The 17,051-nt window shown below is 46.4% G+C and overlaps 2 protein-coding genes across 5 annotated transcripts; one reads left to right on the forward strand and one right to left on the reverse strand.

Annotated features, from left to right (window-relative positions):
* Positions 1-3,778: 3,778 nt before the first annotated feature.
* On the forward strand, positions 3,779-9,179 carry LOC122384496 (39S ribosomal protein L52, mitochondrial-like). Of its 4 annotated transcripts, none has more exons than XM_043371947.1 (5): positions 3,779-3,830; positions 4,441-4,546; positions 6,265-6,352; positions 8,197-8,329; positions 8,770-9,179. In XM_043371947.1, the coding sequence occupies exons 2-5, from the start codon at positions 4,459-4,461 to the stop codon at positions 8,911-8,913; spliced, it is 453 nt and encodes a 150-aa protein (XP_043227882.1). In that variant the 5' UTR covers positions 3,779-3,830; positions 4,441-4,458; the 3' UTR covers positions 8,914-9,179. The 4 variants fall into 4 exon arrangements, with proteins under 4 accessions (XP_043227882.1, XP_043227881.1, XP_043227880.1 ...); XM_043371946.1 differs by lacking the exon at positions 3,779-3,830 and adding an exon at positions 3,838-4,080; XM_043371945.1 differs by lacking the exon at positions 3,779-3,830 and adding an exon at positions 3,978-4,002.
* Positions 9,180-9,360: 181 nt separating this feature from the next.
* On the reverse strand, positions 9,361-15,324 carry LOC122384495. The gene is made up of 4 exons (XM_043371942.1): positions 15,045-15,324; positions 13,293-13,575; positions 11,165-12,929; positions 9,361-10,606 (listed from the first exon to the last, which is right to left on the reverse strand). Exons 2-4 carry the CDS (start codon positions 13,470-13,472, stop codon positions 10,464-10,466), a joined length of 2,088 nt encoding a protein of 695 aa, XP_043227877.1. The 5' UTR covers positions 13,473-13,575; positions 15,045-15,324; the 3' UTR covers positions 9,361-10,463.
* Positions 15,325-17,051: the final 1,727 nt, after the last annotated feature.

The following is a 17,051-nucleotide window of genomic DNA, read 5'->3' on the forward strand; positions in this document are numbered from 1 at the left end:
ATATACATGGTCAAGGCAGGACCAAAATAGTGCAATCGATTATGTCCTCGCAAATAGGAGGTGCTATCAGCGTATTGAGAGCATGACAATTGATGAAGAGAGGGAGCTTTTTGACCTCTCAGATCACCATATGATCTCGGTCAGAATGGAAATACCCACAAGAAACCAAAGCTTTAATAAGGGAACGACAAGTGTCAGAGAATTCTGGAAGGTAGATGCTGGCTCATTGGAACTCTTCGGAGAAGAGATGCAGAGAAGGCTCCGAAATGAGAACATAACAAACATAGAGGAGCTCAATGGCCTGATGACAGAAGTGGCCAACAGCAAGTTAAAAGCAACATACCGCAAGAAAAGCCTGATAGGGCAACAGGTGAAAGAAAAGCCATGGGTCACAGATAAAATCAGGGAAGCTATCAAGAAACGCAGGGCCATAAACCGGGAAAAACGAAACACCAAAGACAAAGATCAAGAGAAGCTGCTCAATGAACAGTATAAAATACAGAAAAAGAAGGTCCAGGAAATGGTGAAAGAGGCTGTGACAAAATCAGAAAAGAAGACAACTGAAGAAATCAGGAACAGTGCTAACAAGAGCAAGTCAATGTTTGAAAACATTGACAAACTAAGGAAGAAGGAGAGAAACCAAGAAGACATCCAACTGTATGACAATGAAGGCAAGAAACTGGAACCAGAAGTGGAAGAAGAGGAGTTGGTGAAATTCTGGAAAACTGTGTACCAGCAGCACTCAAACGAGATCAGTAAAATATGGAACAGTGATGTGAAGAAGGAATATGAAGAAGGCATGAGGAGAACTGTGCACGAGGGACCCCACTTCCCGAGACACATGAGAGAGTTGATGGATATGGCTCTCCCTGTGAGACAGGAAATATCACAGATGAACCCCACACAGATTGAAGTAGAAGATGTGAAAAAAGCAGTATCCGGACTGAAGAACAAAACTGCACCAGGACCAGACTTGCTCAAACCGGAACTATACAAAGCACTCGTAATGACGAAGGAAGGCCTAGATACCCTAACAAGCTGTCTACAACAGCAACTGGATGCCGACTCGAAGCCAGATTCGTGGAAGACGTCGAAGACTAAAATGATCCCCAAGATCAAGAAACCCACTGCAAAAGACTTGCGTCCCATAGCGTTGACAAACATATCATACAAGCTGTTCATGAGTATTCTGAAGGATAAAATTGAGAGTCACTTAAAGTATTATGATGAAATGCTAGAGATACAAGCAGGTTTCACTAGTGGGGGGAAGGTTGAAGACAATTTATTCCTATTGCGTTACTGCGTTGAAGACAGCTTTCGCAGGAAAAAGCCATTGTTTGTGACAGCCATTGACTATTCGAAGGCCTTCGATTCGGTTAATAGAGCTGAAATGGTAGAAGCCCTGAAGTTCTACAAGATCGACTCCAAAATCATTGATGCTACGACGCAAATCTACCAGGGAGACTCAACGAAAATCAAGCTCAATGACAGGACTGAAGCAGTCATCGACGTCACATCAGGAATACGACAAGGATGCAATGGGTCAACGACAAGCTTCAAGATTGTAACATACCTTATCGCCAAAGCTCTGACAGATACGGGACTGGGCTTCAAAAATGATATTGTCCGAATCCCAGTGTTATTCTTTGCTGACGACGGACTCGTCCTAACTGAGACTTTACAGGAGACAGAGCACCTAGTGACAACGCTGGCGGACATCAGTGGCAAGTTCGGTTTGAAGATAAACAAAGACAAGAGCGCGGTCATCATCTACAATTGTCAGGAGCAACCCAAGGTCATCGCAGACATCCCTGTGGTTCAACAGATCAAGTACCTGGGAGTTTGTGTCACAAACAAGAAAAGGCTCTTCAAGGAACACATCAACGTAATGCATCAGAAGTCCCAAAAGCTGGCCAACATGACCTACGGAATAACGCAAAAATGCTGCAACAAACTGATGATTGGCAAGTGCTATTGGAAATGTCTGTCGCTCCCTTCGTTTCTTCATGGGGCGAGCATCCTGAGCCTTACGGACGCAGACATCAAGAAGCTCCAAGTATGTGAGAATGGAGTGTTCAGACAAATTCTGGGAGCACCGAGATACACGCCGATCTGTACGCTCAGAGGTGAGGTGGGATCCTCCCTGATGAAGACCAGGATCATGGAAGGGCACTTGCAGTTCCTGAGAGGCGCGATGCAAGGAAGCAACGACCTCATCAGAAGGATCGCCAGAGCAGAACTAGAAGTGCGGAAAAGTACATGGGCGAAGACAACGAAACGGTACCTGGAAGCTGTGGGATTAAATGCTGCAGAACTGGAGAGGATGAACAAGTCTACCTTGAAGAAACGCCTGAAAGAGTGGGATGACAAACAGTGGAAAGAAGAGCTCGAGGCCAAGTCCAGTATAATGGTATACCGATCTGCCAAAACAGCCATTAAAGAAGATCCGATCTACGATAACACAACATCGTCAATCATACTCTTCCAGGCCAGATCTAACACGCTCCCGCTGGAGACTAGGAAGAGACACACTGGCGAAGAAACCACGTGTCTCCTGTGTGGAGATGGGGAGGAAGACCAGCACCACTTCCTGCTTGAGTGCACCAAACTCGCAGAAGAACGGCTCAAGATGACTTCACTCCAACGTCCACACCAAGAAGACCAACTAGAAGTCCTGAAGACATTCCTCTTCAATGAAAGCACGGAAGAGATGGAGAAGAACAAGGAGGGACTCTACAAGCTCTGGAGACTGAGGAAGAGGAAACTGGTGACCGTGACGGATGGTGAGCAGAGGACTGGAGCGGACAGAAGCTGACTTGTCCAATTCTGTCCAGGTTACATCCTAACCATATCCCAGAAACCTCCCACCACCCGACGCGCGTTTATAGGGCTACCGATGCAACCGGTGACAGCCCGACCACATCATCATCATCATCATCATCATCATCATCGTCGGACAATTTTTCGTCCGCAGATTTTCGTCCGACTTTTTTTCGTCTCGCATTTTTTCGTCTGTATATTTTTTCGTCTGTGCATTTTTTCGTCTGTACATTTTTTCGTCTGTACATTTTTTCGTCCGGACATTTTTTCGTTCGTATATTTTTTCGTCTGTGCGTTTTTTCGTCCGGACATTTTTTCGTCCGGACATTTTTTCAATTTTTCGTCTACAATTTTAACGTAACCTAACCTAACCTAACCTAACCTAACCTAACCTAACCTAACCTAACCTAACCTAACCTAACCTAACCTAACCTAACCTTATACCTACTGATGTTTGCCTACCGGGGGATAAGGAAAAAGTTACTTGCATGAATAGATTGCAAGCAATGGTAAGTCAAATATTTTTAGGTTAAGTGGTTATGCATCAGGCTTCAGGCCTTCGGCCTGAAGCCAGATACACAACCACTTAACCTAAAAATATTTGACTTACCATTGCCTGTAATCTCTCCTAAGGCATTGCCTTCGGCACTGCACTGCTTCGCCCCGAGTATTATTATGACGTCATTTGGCTCCACAGTTGAATAGCATTGTAGTATGTTTTCACTCAACCTTGGGTGCACAGACGTAAAATTTATTGAACGAAAAAATGTCCGGACGAAAATATGTACAGACGAAAAAATATACGAACGAAAAAATGTCCGGACGAAAAAATGTACAGACGAAAAAATGTACAGACGAAAAAATGCACAGACGAAAAAATGTACAGACGAAAAAATGCGAGACGAAAAAATGTCGGACGAAAATCTGCGGACGAAAAACTGTCCGACGAAAAAATGTCAGACGAAATTTCGTCCGGACACGCGTTGCCCGCACGGCAGGCTCACTGCGCCGTATTTTGTCTTTCATGCGCCAAAAATATTTTAATGAGCTGCTAGCAGCAGCTTTCAGCAGCTTCGAGCTGTTTGTATGACGTCATTTTTCTGACGGTATGATGTGATTGGATAATTCTGAGGCCTTACTGCACATCCTGAGTTATCGTCGAAAATGAACATGCATAAGATGGGACGAGAAAAATTATTTTCCTCGCATTTAATTATCATTAGGAGTGTGCATTACGTATATTTCTCGGCCCTTTTTTAGGTAACTTAAAAATGTTGGTTCCGGATTGTGATTATTCAGCCGCATAGTTTATCATTAATGTCATGCGGTTTATATAGCCTTGGTCATGCCTGACCACTTGCCTTAAATTGAAATGTAATTCTTTGCTTTTCATGGAATCAGTGGTGAACATGCTCCCACCAGTTTATATAGCCTTGCTCCCACCTATTGATGTCTGTAATAATGGGAGCAATAATGAAGACAACAAACTGACATCCAGTCGGAGTAATGTCGTGGAGTTTGGAATCAAAATATTACGTCATGCCAGGATTTGCTAGGTTGAGGTCTTGAGGGGTCAAGTTATGTTCTTTGCCATAACAATTTGTTGCATGTTTGTTTCAGATTGCGTAACCGAAGAAAATGTTCTTTGAAGTTGCATTGAGGAGGAGCGGAGTGCTGGTCCCTCACTCTCAAATTATTTCACCATTATTCTCAAGAACTCCTAATAGTAAGCATAATATATGTAAATTAGCTGATAATTTGTGAATTAAGCCTGTAGTTCATTTATTTCTGCCATTGCCAACAATATAATATGCCAATTGAAGATGCCTAAACCTTTGCTGGACAAGAGGATAGCTAAAAAACTGGGTAACCCAAAAGATATAAAACTGCTCAAGTCCACTGAGATCGCCTAAGATTAATGAGCTTGACATGACCTTTCTGTTACCCTAATAAACCCACCATAAGCCATGGACAAACATCACATATGAGTATGTTTCTAAACACAAAAAGTTTAGAGATGCATAGATTATGTGCGCTTACATGCATTTAATTGCCATTCTTGACTGATATGGTCTGGGGAAAGACGTCACAGGTCAAAGCTTGATAGGCTGCTCAAAGTCCACCCTTCAGGACAAGGCTCTCCTGCAGCAGGACATTGATGCCTTGGGATGCTTGACAGACAGGTGGCAGCTCCCCTTTAACCAAGATAAGTGTAAGCTGATGCACCTAGGGTCCTCTAACGAGCACTTCAGCTACCTGATGAACGGTTCCACTCTAACTAGCTCAGGTGCATATGGAGAAGGACCTTGGACTCGTCATTGATGAAGACCTTAAGTTTCATGAACAGGTGGCGGCCGCCGTGGGTCGTGCGAACAGAGCTCTTGGACTGGTGAAGAGGGCTTTCAAAGCCCTAAACAGTCATTATTTGCCTCTCCTCTACCGGACTCTGGTGCGTCCTCACCTTGAGTATGCAAATGTGGTGTGGGGACCTACATTCAGATCGGACCAGGATGCCATTGAGAGGGTCCAAAGAAGAGCTACTACATAAGCTGGTTCGTCCATTGCGTAACCTTCAGTACCAGGATCGACTTCGAGCCTTGGACCTCCCCTCCATGTACTATATGAAGGATGAGAGGAGATATGATAATGGCGTACCAGAATATGCTGACAGGATGCCTGAGAGTGAAAGTAGCCGACCTCCTGCAGCTTGACACCTCAGATCGAACGCGTGGTCACCATCTGAAACTGAAGAAGAGACGAGTGAACTCCCAGCTTTGCCAGACCTCTTTTTGTCATCGCATAGTGGACAGCTGGAACAGTCTCCCTGCAGATGTCGTCGCGGCACCGATCTTGAACACATTCAAGAACCGTCTCGACAAACTGTGGGTGAACAAGAAGTATACCCTGCGAACTGATTAAGCATGTGGTGCCAGGATGAGCTAAAAGCTACATGGTTGGTGTAAGGGAGAAGCAAATGACCGGATTTCCTACAGGTCCTTTGTTGACCGTCCTAAAAATCCGTAACCACAAATCCGTTTTATTTTTATTGCATTCTAAGTCATGAAAGCTACAGGGATGATGTAAATGAGATAAACCCGAGGATATTATAACATTTAACAATCCGCCGTCCTTATGCGAGGTATTTGTGAGAAACCGACAGTGCAAAGGTTTATTATTGATTGGTGATCACTTTAGTTCAGAATCCTCGGGGCCAGGGTCCGTTTTAGGTGAATAACTTCGACAAGAAAAAGGTAGCAGAGTGATGAAATTGGCACCATAGCATGTTAAGTTCGATGATGCTAATTTTGTTGCCAGATGAGTGTTTTGAGCGATGGTTATCGTCTTCAATTAGCGAGGCTGTTAGCTTTCCATAAGCTCCCAAATGTGCTATTTCCTTGCAAAATGAGTCCTTCCTACGTATATGACCCATTATTTCTGTTTCAGGCTGTTCTGTTATAAGTTGCAGAACGTATAAGAAAATGCCGTCGAAACCGAAACCGTTTCCCTCCAAACTACAGGACTGGAGACGAGAGTAAGTTTTTTTAAACCAATAAATCGCCTTATATTTATGTTGTATCCCAGGCTCCCTCTGGTCAGCTTTGTTAATTGATTTTCGTGGTGTCCTGTTAGTTTTGTTAACCCGCGCCCCACTGGGGGGGGGGGGCTATTTATAGCCCCCCCTCCCGTTTTTCTGCAATAACTTCCAAACCGCTTGACGTATCGACGCCAAACTTTCAGTACCTTCGGCTGCATCAATGTGACACCTTGTGTCAAAATTTGAACTTCGTACCTACCATAGGTCGGCCGGAAATGACGTCAGAGTGACGTCATGTTCGGCCGATTTCGACGCAAAACATTGAACCACGGCAATCGCTCCCAAGAGCTCAGTTTTTAAGCTAGATCCAATTTCTTTGCATGAGAGGACTCAGAATAGACTGCGCTATCAAACTGCTATCTCGGATTTTCGAAATTTTGAAAATTTCGAAAAATTGATATAAAAAAATTCAAAATTTATATTTTTACATTTTTTCAAAAATTTTTTGACTTTTCGAAAAAACCGGAATATATGTGATAGAACGCATTATTATGACTTATTTTAGCAAGTTTTAGCTAAATATCTTCAAAAATGGCCAAGTTATACGCATTATTGCAAAAAAGTATCAATTATTAATTTTTCAAATCAACTTTTCAGCACGAATTTGACATCGTACGCCAATATAAATAGCACCATCGTGTTCCGGAGCTCAAACTGCATCCAATAGACACCTTTTTTGTTGAAAAATTTTAACTTCAAAATTTGACCTTTTTTGACCTGAAAGTGACCTGACCTAAGCGAAATTTGACTCAAAATGACCTCGAATGACACAGACGACATCAAATTCGAAATGTTTGGCCTAAATGGACCATAAAACATGTGTCACGTGACCGACGGATGATATACTATTTTCGTGACCTGTGATGACCTGACCTTGACCTGAAAATCAAAGTACAAGTTTGGTACCCTCAGAGTATCTAGAGCATCTGTTCACGAGTGTGTGAACCAAAAATGAGCCTGATCTGACTTGTAAGACGGCGGCCAGAGCCCAAAACGTGAAGAAGCCAAAATGCTAATAATTTTTATTTTGACCTGACCTGTGACGTCATCAGTGACCTCGAGGTCAATGAAATTAGGTTTCACTCGACAATTTTTCCGGGGCTATCAGACGCCGTTTGAATTTTGACGATCGGCCCAGTAGTTTCGGAGTTAGGAGGGGGGGGGCTATGAATAGCCCCCCCCCCCCAGTAGGGCGTGTTATACGCAGACCCCAGTGGGGCGCGGGTTAAGTAACAGCTTCTAAGCCACCTGTGTGGGCTAACGGTCTGTGACAATGATTCGCTAAATGGCGATGACAGCCTTGGCAATGGCTTAGTGTGAAGTGCTGGTGTACGACGAAACCTCGGTATTCGCGTGGCTAGTTGAATCTCAATCGGTTTGGATTTTACTGTATGCCTGGCCTATTCAAATACATTAGCCAGAGGGGTGTGGTAATAACTGGTGTAAGCAAATTGACCACGGTCAAAAATGCATTACCAGAATGCACTAAAGCTATGCTAAAGCCAACATTTTGGGATGGTCTCGTTCCTAAGTCGGCTAAGAGCTTCGATCCAGAAAATAAATTTATTGTTGGCATACAGTAAAATACATACCAAACTCGGCCGGTGATAAATTTTCAAGACCTCAGTCCTTACTGATTTTTGAACTCGGCCTTCGGCCTCGTTCAAAAATCCAGTAAGGACCTCGGTCTTGAAAATTTATTTACACCGGCCTCGTTCAGTATTATATAGTACCAGCATCTACTACGCTGAGAATCATCAGTGAACGCTCGTATCTTTCAGGCAGAAGATGCCAGTGAACCCCACGTGGCGAGGCGTCCTGACCGACGGCCCCGACTTCAGCTACACGGACGGACAGCCTGCCCCAGCCCTGGTCAACCAGGTGCGCCGCGCTGACAAACAGAGGCGACTCATGGTACGTGTGCTCAGAGAGTCACATGTAAACGATCGTATGCAGGTTTTGATTTATTAGTTTGCTGTGGGTGCGTGGTGACTGGTGAGGCGTATCTCGCCCATCCACTAGTATTGTTTACTGTGAAATCACAACCCGCAGGTTGATAACCAGTGAAATAAGTATGATATGGTTAGTGTCGTGATTACCATGTTTTTGAATCGTTTCGCATGTGTTTTCGCTGCTAGATTTTGAGCGTTTTGACGGAATGAACCGGTATCGTTAGAAATGTTCCTCAATTTTAAATAGTTTGTTAGGGCAATCACCTCAGCTTTAGTCTCGTTGGCTCTGCGCGGCTCGTTACATGCGTAGGCAACTACATGATAGAGCTGTGATTCCAGGCACTGCCTCGCTCGCATGACCACAAGCTACCCGTGTTCGACCTGTCGTGTGCCGTGTTACAGGAGCGGGTGGTGCAACTGACCTCAGAACTTGACCTGGCCGAGAGGCTGCACGCCGAGCGGGTGGCGAGCGCTGAGCGACAGCGGCAGCAGCTAGCTGGCAGTCGACTCAAGGCCAAGGCGAACAAACCTCTGGATACCGCGTGATCTTGGGATAGCTGGAGCATGGGTGGTTATGTGGCAGTCACTTTATGTGAAATTGAATGTGCTAGGTGTACCGCCTCGTGTTTTGTGCGTGTGTGAACCATGAACGCTTCTTTTGCGAGGCTTGAATGGTTCTTGGAATGGAGTTTGCGAGCCTGGGACGTCTGTGATGAGAACCAACGTGACTTGTGTAGAATGCTCTCGTGGGATGGTGTAATGTCATGATCTTTTTGTGATTTCTGTATGCTAAATACGAGCAGTGAACGCGATTTTTAGTGTTTAGCAGACTTAGTTTACTAGCAGCACTAAGTTTACAATTTGAAGCACAGCGAATAGTAAACAATACGTAAGGATATCATTGGCGTCCACGACACCTAGCCGTATAGCCGTTTCGAGGACATTTGGCCCGATGACTGTTCTCAAAAAATTTTCTCGCCACAAACCACTCAATGGCCATCATCCAGCTGCTTTATTATACAAAATGGACATGTGTTCATCCAGAGTCATTTTCGGAAGCGCCGGGACCCGGTCTGTCGGTGACTCAGATCTATCCATGGACGGATGTGGTACAGTTTCGACTGCTCCGCGCCGCACGGGCCACGGGGGACCGCACGGCTCAGTATACCGGTACTGACGGACGGAAGAACTGGGTAGCGCTCACACGGGCCGGTCAGAAAACACTGCCGAAAATATCGGACGGAGATGGCTGCAACATGAGCATCGGACGGAATGAGACGGTAAACACGCGCGGCGCCGCACCAGCGGTCGCCACCGAGCAGGAATGGGCACTAAAACCGCATCGGCGCTTGGCACTGCGGCAGAAGATTGGCACATTACACACACTACGCACAACACGAGCAATAAAAACAGGCACTGGTTTTGGTAGCAAGCATCATCAGGATGCGTCGTTGAGCCCATGTGGACCAGTATACACAGTGGCACGAGCAAAGGGCGCGTAAAAAACATCGGCATTGAAAATACTGCACCATCTTTCGGACCGATCTGAGCAAGAGTATCGGGGAAAGACGCATCGAAAGATAGATATGGATGTCATGTTCAACTCACTCACCCGCGCACTCATTCACACACCAACATGATGCATATTTAAATTGCGTAGAACATCGATTGCTGACCAACGTCCAATCCAACGCAGACAGGCAAAAATAGAGTCAAATGCCACCTAAATGCGAACACAGTACGCGTGTGCGCCAGATCATGAGTACCTATAATAAATATATACGTCTACGCCAAGCGCCGTCACATACGCCGCATATGGCGCAAGCCACTATACACCAGCTGCCGACTGCTGAGAATGTGCAAAACAGTTTCAACTCAGCCTCCAAAATATCCAACAAGCACCGCGCTACACTCGCACCTCTGGCCGTAACAAAGCCCGCCGAGCCGGCGGCGCCGCTGCCGCCTCACGCCGGCCCGTGACGTCACTGGTTCACCATGACGACAGACAGACCAGGGCGCCGCCTGGACCCGTGCTCGGCGGCTGGGTGGCTCAGCCCGCCACACACTGTCGCTCATCCCGCGCCGGGAGCGGACGCTCAGAGCTGAGTCTCGTGCTGGGTGTAGCCTCCAACGTGCCGGCGCGGTAAGTAGGGTCGCGGCCGGGTCGCCTGCTGGTGCAGTAACATACTGTTCCGCAGCATCGTCTCATTGTCGGCCTCGTTCTCCGAGTCGACGTCGCCTGTGAAGCGGAGGGGAGGGGTAAGCAGCTGGTCATACACGGTGCAGTGTGGATTGTCATGAACCGTTTGGATCGCTCTCAAACAGTTGCGTACAACTTATGGCTTACTGCGCTGGCGCCTGGCTGACAGGTTGTTTGCAGATCAACAATTCGCTTCGTCTATCACAATAATAATTATGGAGCACGAACGTGTTCCATAATAACACTTACAGCCTCCAAATACCTGAAATCGGCATCTAACTTTGAGTCTTTTTTTGTTATCACGAAAAAGTTTATCATCTCTGGGGATGAGTTTATATCTGGTAGGTAATTGGGATTGCATACAACTCAACAGGCCACCAATAACTTGAGTTTCACTAAGCCCAGTAAATGCAGGGTGAAGCGACGTCTACAAACATGAAAAATAAATCTTGTGTAGCTTTTTAGAGCTACGACAAGAAACGAAATCAATGCAACACTATTATCAAAAAAAAAAAAAAAAACACACACACACACACAAATGCTACATCCGAAAAGCCTCCTTTTCACTTTCAATAATCGCCCAGTCGAGCTACTCACCGTCGCTGGAGTTTGACGACACGTACTGGCCGGGCCTGAGCGGCTTCCTGGCGCGGTTCTGCCGGTAGTAGCGGAACTCGCGCGGCAGTGTGTACGAGCGCGGCAGGCTGATCTGGCTGTCCACATCCGACGGCACCCGGTAGCTCTTGTAGGCGGCGGCGCGGTCGGGCAGTCGGCCGGCGCGCCGCCCGCGCCGTCGGCCGCCGCCGCCGCCGCCGCCGCCAGTCGGGTCGACCGTCACCTCGTCGGCATCGGCGTCGTCGTCGGGGAGGCGGCGCTCGAGCGCGGCGGCCGCCGCCCACCCGTCCGGCTCCTGGTAGACGCGCGAGTGGAGGAAGTGCGGCGCCAGCAGCACCTCCGGCGTACGGCTGCGCGCTGCCGGCACAGGACTGATCCAGGGCGGCCGCTTCTGCGGCGGGATGGGCTGCCGCAGCGCGCCCGTGTCGTAGATCTCAGCCGGCCGCGGCCGCGCCAGCTTGCCCTGTTTGATTTCCTCCTCGATGACGCGCAGCTCGGCCAGCTGCTGCTGCTTCTTCTCCTGCAGCTTCTGCTGGATGTTGACCCGCGAGCTGACGGTGCTTCCCTCGTGGTCGGAGCCGACGCCGGGCCGCGGCAGCGGACGCCGCCAGAACGCCACCGAGGGCAGCACCGTCACCGGCGGCGGCGGAACGAACGTCGTCGGCTTCTTCTTCTTGCGCTTCATCATGGCCGGGTTGAAGCGGCAGTTGAACACGCCGATGACGTGGTTGTGCTGCCCGTTGAGGCGCGCGTAGTCGGGCGGCGGCTGGTGCGCCGGGGGAGGCACGCTCCTCCTACCGCCAAGCTCAGTGGTGAGGTTGGCGTACAGATTCTCCTTGGGTTTGTGCTCAGAGCAGCTGCCGCCCTGGCACTGGGCACACGCCTTATCCACCACCGACCGCGCGTAGTTGAGCTTGTTGATGTGGAAGTACTGGTAGTACAACATCATGAAGAGGATGCCGACCAGGAAGGAGGCGAACACGGTGACGAGGATGACGTAGTGATACCACACCGTCTCCTCCCGCAGCACAGCCATCCACACCGACACGAGTAGCGTGTTCTCCAGCAGCATCACGCTGTAGAAGATCATCATCTTCTGTCGCGACTTGCTCTCCTGGAAGTTGATGTAGCAGAACGTGTACACGTACGCGATTGCCGCCGCGAACACGATCTTCTTGGCCTTGGTGATGCTCTCACCGTGGAAGACGTTTTTCGGGCTGATCAGCCACAAGAACATGGTGAGCCAGTGCAGGCCAATCACCAAAAACACCCAGTAGTTGAACAGGGTGGCGTACACGGTGAGCGCCAGCACGCGCGATGTGACCGTGCCCAGCCTCCAGAGCAGCTGGAATATCACTCCCAGCCACGTCAGCACCAGCTTGTGCATGTTGTGCTGTCGAACGTTCTTGTTGTAGGACGCCAGCGCCCAACACACGCTGAAGAGCGACAGCACCGTGGAGACCACGTTCAGGTCCGTCACCTGCTGGGTGGGCAGCAGCCTCCAGATGAGGAACAGCTGGATCAACAGCATCGGCGCCGCCTGGCAGAAACCGTGCATCATGCGCAGAACGCACAGGTCTCGCACTTCCTGCTTCACAAAGCGCAGGTCTACGGGTATGAAGAGTTTGAAGTAGCGCCAGAGCGCGCCGCACTGGAGCGCGTGCACGGCCACGACGGCCGGCAGCGCGCAGCTGGGCGTCACCTCGCCGGAGCGCACGCTGCGGATGTACCACTTCATGCTGCATACCTGCAGCGGGGGGGGGGGTAGACCAGAGGTCAGATGGTGCCATACACAAAGCACCATGTAGAGGGCAGGAATGTAAGGTGTCAATGAATTTAAGAGCAAGGAAAGGTCGAGCTGTGCTTCTGCTATGCTGGGATTAAACCAGCACAGAACAAAGTCTAGTTTCTTCAACCATACATTTTGCGACACACGAAGCTCTAAAAGGCGGCTGCTGCCAACACTAGCTGCTGTAGGGACGCTTCATAGGCTATCGTTTATCAATGCTCATTGCAGTCTGTGACGACCTAAAGTGTTAACTATAACAGCAGCGCCGCCCCAATCCATTGTTGTAGCACCGCTCCCACTGACGGCGGTCTGCCGGCTCACCTGGCACGAGACGAGCGACACGGTGACGGCAATCAACGCCAGCGCGAACCACACCAGCTCCTGGTGGTCGAGCAGCGTGTAGATGGTCACCACGTCGAACACCACGTCGCAGAAATAGGACGCCAGGCTGATGATGTTGAACAGCACGTCGCAAAGCGGCAGGAACTCGGGGGTCGTCATCCTGGCGGTGCCGACAGACCGTCCCGGCGGCGGCGGCAGCACTGGGATGACCGCGTCTCACGGAACAGCTACGTCATCGCTGCATCCGTCCGAGCCAGAGGCATTGAGGGGTGAATGGAAAATAGTGGGTTAACACAATGTTTCAAAGAGGTTTTGATCACAAATTAGATTGTAATAGGATGTGAAAAGGGCAAATATTGGCAGTTGGCACATATAAACTCAGTTTAAATTGCTTTAAATGGAACTGGCTAAACGCATCAGCAGCTGGCAGCATTGAATGATTGAATCTAATGAGAATTTTCCCTATGAATGAAGTAGATGATGAACACTCCTCTATCGACTAAACTTAGAGCAAAATGAATGGATATTTATTAATGCATTCAGAGGCTTTAATGCAGAAATGAGTAAATAAGAAGCCTAATATCTTCCAGCTGGTCTACTTTGTTCCAACAGACATCTAATGGCATTAAGTATCAGGTAAGCTAATGAATCATTCCATTTTCATGCAGCTTCATCAATGGCAACTGCATCATGTAGTAAGCTTATGGCTTTTAGTGTTTGATGAAGCTCCATCAATTTTTTGTGCTTGGTCTATTGTCTGGGATTATCCAATTCCAGATTCAAGGCAATGCCAGGATATGGTAGGTATATTTCACACCAGAACCACAAGGCTGGTTAGAAATATGAATAACTTAACATGAAGAGTCGAAGAATGGCAGGAAAAAGTATGAGAAGTGGGAAAGGTTGGTAGAAACTTACACCCATTTCACACTTGTTTTCCATCCTTAATTGGTTTAAAAGCTCATTCATGAATAAATGTACCATTTTTCTCTTTGCTAAATCTACACCTTCACTGTTTTATTTTAGCTGCAGATTGAGCATGAAGAAAATGTGGGATAAATATTAACCATTAGCAAATTTTTACAAACAAACAGATCTATGGAGCATGGAGTAGGAAATGTCAACATCATGATCAAAGTGAATCTGAGTGTGAGTGTGACTGGTTCTTTCATTTTGTGCCATTTTTCATATCCATGCAGGATTGTTGAGGAGATTGTAGCACCTATAACACTCTTCATTGTTGACAAAGTTACATTTTCTATACCTATTTGTTTTGTTCACCAGGAGGCAGGAGGGAAGCTAATACATGATCCATCCATCAAATGAGCTATACATGAAGCATGGCTACTTATTAAGGTTTTTAAAGCAAACAGCTTTAAACATGTAAGATATCAATATCTTATTTTATTCAATTTGATTGTATGCAAGCCAAGCATACATATTGCAGAATTTGGCAGGATTGACACTGTTAGTTCTTACACTTCTCACTAGGTACGTACATTTTTTGGCAATATTTCACAATAATGAGGTCATTCTGTCTCTGAAGAAACTCTAACTTATTAGCCTTAAGAATACATGCCTTTATCAAAACCTCACGGAAACATCAAAACAACCTTACTTTAATATTATGTTATTTTCATACATCATTGGTTGAAGCACTGATAAAGAGATAGAAAAATGCTTGATATTTATCATATCATGCATCGTTAACATGTTTCAGCATTCACTTACCTTGAATTTTGTAAGAACGAAATCAAACTTGAAGTGGTAGGTCACTTGGTCTGATGCAGATTGAGATTGAGATGGGTGCCTAGTTTCAGGCTGTCTTACAGCAAACATTCCTCAAAAGACACTTCAACTTGACTTCAACATATAGTCGAATTTCGTCAGGAATTTAGAGGATGGGAAACAAATTCGAAATATTCTTGTCTAGCCAGAAAATATGCAAAATTAAATACGAAGGTCCCTAATCTGCCAACAACAAAAGCGCCATGACGCAACGCAAGCGTCAATGCGCCATAAATGTCACTAATTGCAAGGTTTTCCAAATAAAAGCCTTTCTCAGAGATCATAGCTTACTTAAATGACGTCATTAAAACTTTTGTTCGAGGATCGAAGATATCCTTATTAAATACTCCCACAATGAGAAAATAGATGCCTTAATCTAATTCCCGATTCACTTTTTATGATAGAACTTATATCATACGGAAACCATTGAACATTCAAAGCTCAAACATGAAGTAGATAGATCATTGCTCAAAATCGGCAATGATTTATCAGTGATTTTACATGCCTGCGATTTATCCATATAATGGCCATTTAGATGCTAGCCTATAACGAATTTGCGGGGCATTGTGTATCTCTCCATACAAGTACAACGCGATCTCCCATACCCACTATTTTCCGCCCTCTTTTGCGTGCGTGCCAGTTGGCCGGGCCGGGCTCCTAAGACCAGCGCATGAACACCGGCACAAATTTTGCTAGACGGATGATCCATTCCACTTGTGGGGGGTAAATAAGTACATTCAAATTTGTCCTTTGATTACCGGCCATTAGCCGATGTCACAGCGGCAGCGGCACGACCATGTTCATTATCTCGTCTCTCGATGATCGCAAGATACGATCAGATCATCAGGCTTAGCCACTCGCACCCACAAATGATAATGGCAGCCTCTGGAGCTGATAAAAGTTACATATTTTTTTGGCAAATTGATGAATAAGGCTCAAAGAAGACATGCAGCATATGTAAGGCAAAATAACCAGCAATGCTGTGGTCACGATAGTTTATTGAGAAGTAGCTTGGAATGTACTGAGCGAATGAGCGCGTTGATGTCGAAACCATATTGTCAAAGCGGATCTTACTGTACACACTTCAAAGTTCAAGTCACAACCACAAAAAGGCATGACACTCCGGCCATACAATTTCCAATTTGGCTCCTTTCAAGGCACATACATCAGCGAATGTAACGCCAGATCTGAGAGGAATTATTTCATCTACGTCAGCTCATGCCTAATTTATCGTCGTTGGGCATTGTAACAGCGGCACGGAAACGCGCTACTAGAACTCGTATGCAAGATGTGCAAGAGTTCGAAAACTGACAACACAGAAGCAAATCCTCGCATGTATAGTCGGACCTGGAGTAAACCAAATCGAGTACTAATGCCCCAAGCACCAAATAATAATAAAAATAGCACGCACATCCCACCAGAAACAAGCAGACGCTTAAACAAGAAGCTGATCAGCGAGAACAATGGATCAACGGGCCAAATAGTAGACCGTCAGTTACTATGTAAGTATTTTTTTTTTTTTTTTTTTTTTATAAATTTAGTCCGAACCTTTTGATGGGAAGGATTCACAAGGACAGAGCCACCGCTAAGCGAAGCTTGTTGCATATATAAGCATATATAAGTATATTGCAAATATTGTGACAAGATAGAGGAAACAGGATAAGCGTCATATCTTGTACCAGGGATATGGTATAAAAAATTTAACGCAATTAAACTTGTGTAAAAACAGCGGTTACCAGCTACACATCGCAAAATTCGATCAATTAATACCTTATAACATTGTAGCCATACAGAGATGACAGACTGGCCTAAACTAATATCGCGAAAAACGTACGACGCTCATTGGTTCCCGATATTCTATAAACATTTTAACATATGACTACTCCAACAATCAACGAAATCAACAATGAAACTTCTAAAAAAAAAAAACTTAACAAAGACTGATGTACC

This window comes from Amphibalanus amphitrite, unplaced genomic scaffold (assembly GCF_019059575.1).
Source record: "Amphibalanus amphitrite isolate SeventyFive unplaced genomic scaffold, NRLGWU_Aamphi_draft 000192F_arrow, whole genome shotgun sequence".
Taxonomy (NCBI): domain Eukaryota; kingdom Metazoa; phylum Arthropoda; class Thecostraca; order Balanomorpha; family Balanidae; genus Amphibalanus; species Amphibalanus amphitrite.